The sequence below is a fragment of the Mangifera indica genome, chromosome 11, assembly GCF_011075055.1.
Source record: "Mangifera indica cultivar Alphonso chromosome 11, CATAS_Mindica_2.1, whole genome shotgun sequence".
NCBI lineage: Eukaryota > Viridiplantae > Streptophyta > Magnoliopsida > Sapindales > Anacardiaceae > Mangifera > Mangifera indica.
In genome coordinates this window covers 680,230-691,934 of record NC_058147.1, presented here as the reverse complement: position 1 = coordinate 691,934, position 11,705 = coordinate 680,230, and the positions used below count along the sequence as shown (strand labels likewise).

The 11,705-nt window shown below is 35.7% G+C and overlaps 3 protein-coding genes across 5 annotated transcripts; 2 read left to right on the top strand and 1 right to left on the bottom strand.

Moving 5' to 3' along the window:
• LOC123228875 (1,4-alpha-glucan-branching enzyme 1, chloroplastic/amyloplastic-like) lies at positions 1-6,691 on the top strand. Its single transcript, XM_044654362.1, has 14 exons — positions 1-248; positions 597-707; positions 1,144-1,354; positions 1,725-1,794; positions 1,897-2,166; positions 2,491-3,397; positions 3,574-3,690; positions 3,976-4,038; positions 4,591-4,698; positions 5,049-5,150; positions 5,315-5,382; positions 5,557-5,638; positions 5,913-6,029; positions 6,286-6,691. Exons 1-14 carry the CDS (start codon positions 159-161, stop codon positions 6,496-6,498), a joined length of 2,529 nt encoding a protein of 842 aa, XP_044510297.1. The 5' UTR covers positions 1-158; the 3' UTR covers positions 6,499-6,691.
• A 697-nt stretch (positions 6,692-7,388) lies between these two features.
• LOC123228876 (dolichol-phosphate mannosyltransferase subunit 1) lies at positions 7,389-9,919 on the top strand. Of its 3 annotated transcripts, none has more exons than XM_044654365.1 (9): positions 7,389-7,524; positions 7,620-7,719; positions 7,802-7,835; positions 7,912-7,988; positions 8,270-8,295; positions 8,396-8,560; positions 8,645-8,759; positions 9,134-9,241; positions 9,616-9,919. In XM_044654365.1, exons 1-8 carry the CDS (start codon positions 7,424-7,426, stop codon positions 9,236-9,238), a joined length of 723 nt encoding a protein of 240 aa, XP_044510300.1. In that variant the 5' UTR covers positions 7,389-7,423; the 3' UTR covers positions 9,239-9,241; positions 9,616-9,919. The 3 variants fall into 3 exon arrangements, with proteins under 3 accessions (XP_044510300.1, XP_044510301.1, XP_044510298.1); XM_044654366.1 differs by having other exon boundaries at positions 9,607-9,919; XM_044654363.1 differs by lacking the exon at positions 9,616-9,919 and having other exon boundaries at positions 9,134-9,507.
• A 537-nt stretch (positions 9,920-10,456) lies between these two features.
• On the bottom strand, positions 10,457-11,549 carry LOC123228977. The gene is made up of 2 exons (XM_044654513.1): positions 11,267-11,549; positions 10,457-11,197 (listed from the first exon to the last, which is right to left on the bottom strand). Exons 1-2 carry the CDS (start codon positions 11,373-11,375, stop codon positions 10,674-10,676), a joined length of 633 nt encoding a protein of 210 aa, XP_044510448.1. The 5' UTR covers positions 11,376-11,549; the 3' UTR covers positions 10,457-10,673.
• Positions 11,550-11,705: the final 156 nt, after the last annotated feature.

The following is an 11,705-nucleotide window of genomic DNA, read 5'->3' as shown; positions in this document are numbered from 1 at the left end:
AAAATGATTTAGACCGTGGGTCCATTGCAGAGATCCAACGGTTTATATTTTATGATGGGGAGCGTCGCGATGTTCTCGTGTCTTCTTACACTTGCTTTACTCAGCTTAAGAAGGCTTCGTTCTCAGATGAACCAGATAAGCTGAATCGGAGGAGAAGGATGTTGAATTCTTCGGGTCTAGTTTTCTCGCCTTCTGTTGCTGCGTCTTTTTCACTCTCGTCAAGTAAACTTTACACAAGGACGACAAGGGTAAACAATCGACTTCATTTTCGTATTTTTAGTTTTTCTTCTTACGTATTGTGATTGTTAAGTGATTGAGCCATTACAGCATTTGAATGAGATCATTGTCATTTCTGATATCGTTAGTCCAACTTTGTTTTCCAAAACGATGAGTACTGAAATTGGTCAGCCGAAATAAGTGTTATTTTATTTTTTTTACAATGTTTAGGAGTTTGATGCTTATTTGTCTTGGACCTAGTATTTCCTGATTTATTAAAACCTAGATTTATTAGATATTTAGAAACGGCGAAAGCGATCATATACTTGAAGATGGTATTTATTGATGGTTTATGATGAACTGCTTGATCTTTACAACAGACTGCAAGAAACAACAAGCTTGCCAATCAACTACTAAACAAAGGAACGTGTGGGTCACAAAAATTGCTTATGCATCGCTTACTCTCAACAAGAATTCTGGTGCACCGTCGGGTATGTTTTTACATTTCTGACATGAAGGAGCATCATAGAAAGATGTTAATATATATGGGATTTCTATTCGGCTGAAGATGTTTGTGAGTAAATTTTTCATCACCACATTTCAAATATATATATAGAAGTTGATTTATATGGTGTTTTTCCCCCCTTAAATTATTTAGTCATTAAGCCATTAGCCCTCTTGGGTGGATTGATTTCTGATTGAATATTGTACTAGATTGGTAGATGCTGGTTGTGCATGTGAAGGAGCCAGGGTCCTAATTGAATTCACTTAAATAAGTTTCTCTGTGGTGGATTATTGGGAAGTTCCTAGCAATACAAATACAAGAATTCTTACTTACTGTCTCTTATACTTGGTATATTCTGGTTATTATTCAGTGTTACTAGGTGTTTTTCTTCTTTTTATTCTTTTTATTCTATACATCACCAGCTGGAGCACAATTCTCCTATCTCCGCCATTTTGACAGATGACCCCTCGACATTGACAAGTGTGGGGGATGATATAGAAAATATTGGTATCTTGCGCATTGATCCAGGGTTAGAACCATTTGAAGATCACTTTAAATACAGAGTGAGGAAGTATGTAGATCAGAAAAACCTTTTTGAAAAATATGAAGGAGGTCTTGAGGAATATGCAAAAGGTAATATTTTTTATCATCATGCTACCTCCTTTCTTTCCTCTCTGACTGATTCCTTGAGAATAGTGTGGTACTTCAACAATGTAATTTGTAAAATTTAAACTGTTGAAGTCTATGGAAACAGGAGCTAAAACATATTTAACTTATACTTTACACATAAGAGTCTACTTGAGATAACATGCTTTAAATTGATTGATATGCCATTTTCTCCTATAATCAAATTTGTTACATAAAATTACATCTAATTTTCAAAACACTTCACATTGCTCTGGTGATTTGATCTTGGGTGTACTTAAATGTTTGATGCCCTCTTATTGCTTTTTATTTGGCTATTAGTTCTTTAAATATTAATACTGAACTATTTTATTTTTAGGTTATTTGAAATTCGGATTTAACAGGGAAGAAGGTGGCATTGTGTACCGTGAGTGGGCCCCGGCAGCCCAGTAAGTTTTTTTATATTAATCAAAGTTTAGGAGTTACCCTGTCTATTCTCATTTTTGGTCAAACCATATGTTAGTCGTATGATTAGGATTTATATGAGCCAGGGAAGCACAAGTTATTGGGGACTTCAATCAATGGGATGGTTCCAACCACAAGATGGAAAAGGATCAATTTGGTGTTTGGAGTATCAAAATTCCTGATTCTGGTGGAACTCCAGCTATTCCTCATGGTTCACGAGTCAAATTCCGATTCAAGCACAGTAATAGAGTTTGGGTTGATCGAATTCCTGCATGGATTAAATATGCTATTGTAGACCCTACAAGATTTGCAGCCCCGTATGATGGTGTGTACTGGGATCCACCAGCTTCAGAAAGGTGTTGATTTTTCTTATTCAACCTGTCTTGGTCCTTTGATTACAGCAAGCTGCTTTTATCAAAACTGTACAAAAAGAATCGAAAGATTATATGAGAGCAATTGTTTTTTTCAAAATGCTTAATTGCATAGTTTCAGTGCAAGAAGTAGAATATGTTGCATAATTTTTTATGTAGGTTCTTCTGTAGTATAGTAAGACATCTCAACATTAGGAACTTGGTACCATCTCTTCATTTAGTTTAATGAGAGCTAAGGGTCTCTGCTCTCTGAAATTAAAGTTATACAGAAGCAGTGTTTATTGACCCATTCTTTCATCCATAGTGCAGGTATGAGTTTAAGTACCCTCGGCCCCCTAAGCCTATGGCCCCAAGGATCTATGAAGCTCATGTTGGAATGAGCAGCTCTGAACCCCGTGTGAATTCATATAGAGAATTTGCTGATAATGTTCTGCCTCATATTCATGCAAATAACTATAACACGGTCCAACTAATGGCTGTGATGGAGCATTCTTACTATGCATCATTTGGTTATCATGTAACAAACTTTTTTGCTGTAAGTAGCAGATCTGGAACTCCTGATGACCTTAAGTATTTAATTGACAAAGCTCATAGCTTAGGTCTGCGGGTCTTGATGGATGTTGTTCACAGCCATGCAAGTAACAACATCACTGATGGACTTAATGGCTTTGATGTCGGCCAAAGCTCACAAGAATCGTATTTCCACACTGGCAGTCGAGGCTACCAGGCCTTGTGGGATAGTAGGCTCTTCAACTATGCAAATTGGGAAGTACTTCGCTTCCTTTTGTCCAACTTGAGGTGGTGGCTCGAGGAGTACAAATTTGATGGATTCCGATTTGATGGGGTAACTTCAATGTTGTATCATCATCATGGGATTAATATGGCTTTTACTGGGAATTATAATGAGTACTTCAGTGAGGCAACAGATGTTGATGCTGTTGTTTATATGATGCTGGCAAATAGTCTGGTTCACAATATCTTTCCAGATGCAACTGTAATTGCTGAAGATGTTTCTGGTATGCCTGGACTTTGTTTGCCTGTCTCTGAGGGAGGTATTGGTTTTGACTACCGTCTGGCAATGGCCATACCTGACCAGTGGATTGATTATCTGAAGAACAAGAAGGATGAAGAATGGTCGATGAAGGAAATATCATGGAATTTGACAAATAGGAGATACACTGAGAAGTGTGTATCTTATGCTGAAAGTCATGACCAGGTATGAAGTATTTTTTGTTTTATTCACATGTTTTAACAGGTAATACATTTACAGTATTCATTATAGTAAATCTCCTATGTCAAATCAGATATAAGATCTTTGCCTTTCTTTTACCCCTTATTTTCTGTCCAGCTCTTACTGAAATACATTTCTTATGGTTCACCCTATTTTTGCAGGCCATTGTAGGTGACAAAACTATTGCATTTCTTTTGATGGATAAAGAGATGTATTCTGGTATGTCTAGTTTAACAGAGGCCTCTCCAACTGTTGAGCGAGGAATAGCTCTTCATAAGGTTTGTTGTTTGCCTAATCATAAGGGCTCCTTTCTTATTATAATTTCTTTTGTAGCTCAACTGGTTGTTACTCTCTACCATGACTATAAATTGTTTTTCCGAAGATGTATAATATGGTCTCACTATTCATATTCTGCCCTATCTCACTGACAAAATTTAAGATAATTGCTTAGGATGCTTATGCATGTTTTGCATCCATAGTATGGCTGATTGCTGAATTTATAGAGTTTGGTTTAATCCCAAATGTTTTATTCTATCTCTCAGCATTATCTTTTCCTTTGGCAGATGATACATTTCTTAACTATGGCATTAGGAGGAGAGGGCTACCTTAATTTTATGGGGAATGAGGTAAGTGCACCTGGCCAAAAGCCAACCAGTTAGATTATTGCAGCCATTGTCTGTAGAACTAGGTCTATTCTTGATATATAATAGTTGCTTACATTAAGATTTTTATATGGATAGCCACAAAGTAAAAGTTTTCAAAAAAGAAGAAAAGTTTTGGCTCACACAGGATCATTGATTCATTTTCCTTAATAATTGATGCATACATATATTACTAATGCTTTCTGAATTAATTGTCACATAAGCTTTCTTTTGTTAGTATGTTAATACACCATGGATTTCCTCTCTTGTAGAGCCAAGCTAAACTCTTAACTGCAATGAACTTTTGATATGAATCTTAGGAGAACCACACCTCAAAAGCTAACTATTGAGATGGGAGAAGACCATATAAATCCCACACTAATTGTCTATACTTTCCAATGTGGGATCCAAGTCTCATATCTTGCACTTGGGATTCTAACAATTTCCCACTGCCATAATAATGTAAAGCCATATGCTGAAGAGGCAAATGTGTGTATCTGTTTAGATTTTTGATATTTAAGCTATTTTATCTTGTAGTTTGGCCATCCTGAGTGGATTGACTTCCCAAGAGAAGGCAATGGATGGAGTTATGAGAAATGCAGACGGCAATGGAACTTGGTGGATACTGATCACTTACGATACAAGGTTTGATTCACTAATTAAGTTGAAGCTTTCTCATCTCTCTTCATGCTTTTGATATAGTCTATAAGTTATATGTTCAGCATCTTTTCATGTCACTCCCAGCAAGATACGAACTGCTTTTTAAGAAAGAAATGTGTAAAGAAAAAACCTGCCACTCTTCATGTTGGTCTATTTGTGCCATGCTACCTGTATGGGACACAATTTTTTCACTCTATAATGCAATACACGCCTCTTTAATGTAATTTTAAAACATTATGTTTGTTATATTCCAATTTTTACTAGGTTGCTACTGTTTTCTTTGGAGGAACAAATATTGAAGTGCTCTTTTTATATTTTTGCTGGAAATTGTTCAGTTCATGAATGAATTTGACAGAGCTATGAACATGCTTGATGATAAATTCCCATTCCTTGCATCATCAAAACAAATTGTGAGCAGCACAAATGAAGAAGACAAGGTATTATACAGTGGTTACATTTCAGTAGTGTTGATTCTCAGTTCTATTACGAGAAGTTCAAAACTTCAAATTGAGGCACACACTATGATATAAATTTTAAGGATAGTCTTGAGCAGCAATCCAGAGTTTATACAAAGACGCTAATTAATTGTTTCATTATACAGGTTATAGTCTTTGAGCGAGGAGATCTGGTCTTTGTGTTCAATTTTCACCCAGAAAATACATATGAAGGGTATTCATATTTTATGTGATGCCAGAGGGTTGTGTGTGAATCTCGGTTATTTTTATTTTGTGTGCTAGAGTTTAAAACAGTTTGGATGAGGCTTGGATTATGGTCATAGCAGTATTATTATTATTATTTTTTTACTTTCTTTCATTCTGGTAACTTGTATCCTTAAACATGCAGGTATAAAGTTGGGTGTGACTTGCCAGGGAAGTATAGAGTTGCACTGGATAGTGATGCTTGGGAATTTGGTGGGCATGGAAGGGTAAGGAACCTTTGCAAAACCATGTGCTAGCTTCCTGTTACTGTTGGAGTAAAATAGACAATAAGAGATACTTCTAGAAGGGAGAAAAATTGTTAGATTTCTGGTTTAAGTATGTTAGTAACTTGATATTTCTTCATGTGAAATAATTTCACTTATACAGGCGCCTGAGTACTCAAGCATTGCATTCCTCGCTTATTAATGGGGATAGAATCATCTTGATTTGAATGCTTGTATCTGATGTTTCTGTTTTCTGAATTGATTAAATTTTTGGCAGGTGGGCCATGATGTAGACCATTTTACATCTCCGGAAGGGATACCAGGTGTGCCTGAGACAAATTTCAACAACCGTCCTAACTCATTCAGAGTACTCTCGCCAGCTCGAACTTGTGTGGTATTGTCTCCCCTCCAAAGTTCTTTCTGGTTTTAATACCCATCATTATGCATATCAATATAATATGTTAAACACCAAATATTTAGAAATCGAACTTTGCGTAAGATTGGTTTGATTGATATGTTAAGTTAGACACTCTAGGCCATCTAAGAAAAACATGTGAAAAGAACTTATCAAAGCCTGTTCCTATGGTCTGTTGCCTCTGGTTTGCCATAACAAAGATAAAGGGCTTCAATTTGTTATAAATTATTTTTAGGTTTACTATCGAGTGGAAGGAAAAGAAGAGCACAACAATAGTTCATCGGCCAGTGGTGAATCGGTCAGCGGCAAGGCAACATTAATAGCAGATGCTGTTGCTGATCAGGAAAACCTTAAAGCATTACCAATCATGGAAGATGATGGTGAATCCGTTGGTGCCAACAAGAATGATAGATCCCAAAGTGGAATCAAAGGGACACATGAGGTCTGAATCCCCTGTTATTGTACAAATACTAATCACGGGATTTACTCGACTGCTGTAAATGCTGGTGTTTCCATAAGATGTCATAGGTAAGACTGAATTTCATGTGCTTTATGCTGGAAAATTTTGTGGCACTCCTACTAAATCTCGTGTACTGTATGTATCTGCTTATGTGATTAGCAATAAGAGCTTTGCAAGTAAATGCTGCCCTTCATGAAACATCATTGATATATTACTCCGACATGGTTGAGTAATAACAAAATTATGTAGACTTGTAACCGACACTAAATTTGGTACATGTTTTACTATGTAATTTAAAATTAAAGATAATGTGCAATAATCTATTTCGATATTAGAAAAAGAAAATGTTAAAATAGATTATTAGGTCAGTAAAAATAGTTTATTATATATAAAAAAAAATAAATCATAAGAGTGGATTAGGTTTGGATGAAGCTTAATTAAGATTTAATTTGAGATTAGTTCGAATTTAAGAGAGTTAGCTCAAAATTGGTTCGAGATTGATATGTCAATGTTCAAACTTCGTTTGAAATAGTTTTGCTTTAGATTCAACAGTTAATTTAAACTTAAATATTTAAATTAATTTAAACTTAATTTATTTTATAAAAATAAGCCTAATATTTGACTCAACTAGTTTATTTAATCTAGGTTTGTATTCGAGTTTAAACCAGTTGGATCAAGTCTGGCCCTAGTTGCAAGTTTTAGTGTGTTGGGCTATTCCAACAAGATCGGCCCAAAACAAGCACAAGAACTACTCAATGTAAATCCACCTATCGGAGTGGGGCTAACCCAACTAGAAGTCAAAGCCGAGTCCAGCTAGAAGGCGGAATCTGATTTGGAACTGATCTCGGCATCAATCGAAGTTGAAGAAGCTCCGAGAATCACACTTTTGTCTCACGAAGTAGAAGTAATTACTATGGAAGAAAAGAACAAGAACACGTACAGTATAATTGTTCCAACTTACAACGAACGCCTCAACATTGCTCTCCTCGTTTATCTCGTCTTCAAACATCTCCGGTGAACTGCCTTCGTACTCTTTCTGATTCATTTCGCGATAACTAATAATTTACTTTATCATTTTGAAATAATAGTTTCTATGTTGGTTCATATAGGGATGTTGATTTTGAAATAATCGTGGTCGATGATGGGAGTCCTGATGGTACACAAGAAATTGTAAAACAATTGCAGCAATTGTATGGAGAGGACCGTATTGTAAGCATCATAACAACTGAAATTAGATGCAGGTCAAATTTGAATGATTTCTAATTCTGATTTTGTGTCTTTGACGATGCAGCTGTTAAGACCTAGACCGAGGAAACTTGGGTTAGGTATGAAATATAATTGATATTATTAACTGTTTGACAGTAATGAAACGATGACTCTGGTTGCTCTTGTTTAATTTAGGGACTGCTTATGTTCATGGGTTGAAGCATGCTTCTGGAAGTTTTGTTGTAATTATGGATGCTGATCTCTCTCACCATGTAAGTGAAAAATATCAATGTTGAAATGTTGGCTTGGAGAACATTGAAACCAGTTACTTAGGAGGTTTTATCGGATTTTAAATTTTGGATATATCATTTGCATGTTCTACTTGTTTGGCAGCTGAGGAACTTAACTAACTGTGTCTTTAATACTCATCTTCTGCTACATGGTTGAAAACATATACAATTCATCATGCTCTCTTCCTTTTGTAAATGAAATGGATTCAGAATTTAAGTGTACGGGTTTGATTTGTCATTGTTTTTTTTTCATTTTTTGGCAGCCCAAGTACTTGCCAAGCTTCATCAAGTAAGAAGTGTTCCTGTCTATTTGACTGTACTGTTCCATTGTGGCTGAGGATGCCTAATTATTTGGAATATTTCTGGTATAATTTGGCAACATTTTTTAGGAAACAGTTGGAGACTGGTGCAGATATAGTTACTGGAACCCGTTATGTTAAGGGTGGGGGTGTACATGGGTGGAATCTTATGCGAAAGCTTACAAGTAGGGGGGCTAATGTCCTTGCACACACGCTTTTATGGCCTGGTGTATCAGATCTTACTGGATCGTTCCGGTACATAAATTGGTTTGAAGCATCAAGCTATTCGATGTTTTTCTCACTTTGATGATTTTAGAACTCACTTTTTTGTTCTTAAAGGCTTTATAGGAAATCAGTGCTTGAAGATGTCATTAGTTCCTGTGTAAGTAAGGGATATGTCTTCCAAATGGAGATGATTGTTCGTGCTTCTAGAAAGGGATACCGAATTGAAGAGGTGAAATTGTGTATTTCCCATTTTGTAACGAATTCTTGAGATTAAAAGATTTCGGCCCTGTAAATCATTTAAAAATGAAAAAAAAAAAAGGCTTAATTATGTTAACTTAATAGCTTTAATCTCTAGATGCAAGTTTATAAATTTTATATAGTTGTGGCACTGTTGTATTTGTCCAGAAACAGTATTTTTCTGGTCTTTCAAATACACATATTTTCTTCTTTCATTGCTTTTTTCATATGTTAATAATACATACACGGTTTTTATACTGATGTACTCTCTCTTTATGTATTCAACATACATGTGTATTGAGTTTGTAAGAGTATATAAACAATATACGGCCTCTTCTTTAATCTGTGTTTTGTGCATTTTCACAGGTACCAATTACTTTTGTTGATAGATTATTTGGAAGTTCAAAGCTTGGAGGATCAGAAATTGTTGAATATCTGAAAGGTCTTGCATATCTTCTAGTCACAACATAAAAGGTCTCTTTATCAATTGAGCACCAATCATTTCAAGTTTTTTCTTATGTTTCTTTTTTCATCTCGTTTTTGTCAAGGATAGAGGCATTTAGTTATACAATGAAACAAGGAAAAATGCCAACAAATCTTAGAACAGTTTTTACCAGAAAACGATGCTTATTTTGTTGTAGTCAATACATATTTTCGTGTGATCAATATCTCTGTTGTGGCATGGTGTTCTGTATACCGTTTCTTTTATATAGATAAATATCAACAACTTGGTTGTGTCATGAGAATGTTAAGCGCTGATGAACTTATTTTAGCTCTCTTGAATCTAGCCTTCCATCTCCTGTTTCGGTGCCTTAAAAAAGAGTCTTTCCTCTATTCGGCCATTTCAGGTTAAGAAGATGGAAAGCACCTTTCTTTCTACAAGAATCAGAACACTTTGTTTTATGAAGTGTGAGTGGGAGAGAAGGGATTCCGAAGTGTGTAGTGGGAGAGAAGGATTTCCTAGTCGGGGTTTAGAATATTTTGACTCTTCATTTTTCATTTCTTTTCTTTTTTTCATATTGCTAAAGTGATAAAGAAGGAGAAATGTTAAGCTTTTTATCATTCTCACGTCAAGTTATTTTTATATAGGACTTCCCTTATAGTATTGTCAGGGGTGAATTTTGAGTTAAATCAAGTTTAAATTTGGATTAACTAGTTAGTTTAAACTAACGTTATTTTGATATATATTGATTAAAACAATGTCGTTTTAATCAATTTAAATCAAGTTTTTTTAGACTTGCAAAATATTCTCAAGCTCGGGTTTGAGTTTGTTTTAGTTAAACTTGCTTTAAACTCAATTGAATTGAGTTGACAATCAAGCTTGAATCAATTCAGTTTGAATCCACCTTTAAGTATGGTTAGTGCAATAGAGTTTTGGCTTAAACACAAGTTTGAAATGGATTTGTTTCTTCTAACATACGAGATAAATCATATTTTCAAACAAGATATTGTATACATTTTCATTGGATTTAATTAAGCTATTTAAACTCGGATTTAATAGGATTTAATTAAGCTATTTAAACTCGGATTTAATAAACCAAGTTTGACCAAATATTATATGCATTTTCATAAAATAAGCCTGAGTTAAAATTGATTTCAATGGAAAGTTTAATTATATTTTATTTGAGTTCAAATTCAAATTCTCATAAACATTTAATGGAAATATATATAGGGAAATAAACCTGAACAGGGTGCTAACATGAAACTATCATTTCTTTTCAACCAGAGTTTGTTGAAAGACATAACTAATATAATCACTAATCACCATCAAACAGCCACTAAAACCCAGAAATAGCGATGAAACATATTCAATTCAGGAATGAAGTTCATTCTTCCTCCTAAATCAAACCCTAATAGCATAAAAAAATTGATTTAAAAAAAATCCCCAAAACTCCAGCTGTGAAATTCAGATCTTCCTGGCCCTGCGAGCCCCCGACTTGCGTTGACTGTCAATCGCAGAGTTGAAAGGCGGCAGAGGAGGTTTCTTGCTCTCTTTGCTCATGCTTCTCAGAAGATATCTGGGCTCAGTTCTCTCCACAGAATAAGCGGTAGAGACAGACTTCTTCAGACTCCCTAGCTTCTTCGACTCCCTTCTCTTTGAAACCTCAACCGTGACACCAAGATTATACGGCGTCTTTAACCGGTCGTCGCTTTCATTTTTCTTTCTCTTTAGCCTCTCGTTTCTTCTCGCCGAGTACACCTCATAAAACCTACCCCTTTCAAACAAAGAACTCGAATTTCCACAGCTCAACTCAATGCCTAACCCAGCTATAATATTATTATTATTGTCCATTTTACCCCCGCCGAGTTCATCTTGAACCATCTTTGACAACGCCTGTAACTCGCACGAAATCGTACGGTATTCGGCTCGAAGATCCGATTCTTCCATGTCCGATGCACGGGTCAGCTTCCGAGATTTCGTTAATGATCCTGATAGGGATAGGGATGATATTCTGAGAAAAGATTATTATGTACAAGAAAATATTAAAGAAGATTTACCTGGAGGAGTTTGAATAGAAGTTGAGTTTGAACGAAGGACTCGACGTGATTGAAACCGAATCGGAGATCTGGGCAGCGGAGGCTTGCGATCGATTTTCATCTTATACATGGCTACTTCTTCTCTGGTATGTTCCTTTCTGTTGCTTTTCTCTCTTTGCTGTGTTAGTGGCTTTTTCTCTGTCTAAGATTAGGGCTTTATTGGAAGACAGAGATGTGACTTTCAAATTTTAAACGTCAGATGTGGAGCGTCACCAACGGTTATAATTTTGATCTGACGGTCTAGGATCGTTCAAATTTGAAAGCTTATCAAAACAATCCCACCGATTCTTCCATTTTTAGGAGCTGCATAGTTGGTAATGAAATAATGGCTCAGGCTAATTTCAGCCCTACTTCTATTTTGATAGGCTGAACGGGCCGCCCGACCCCCAAAAAGGCACAG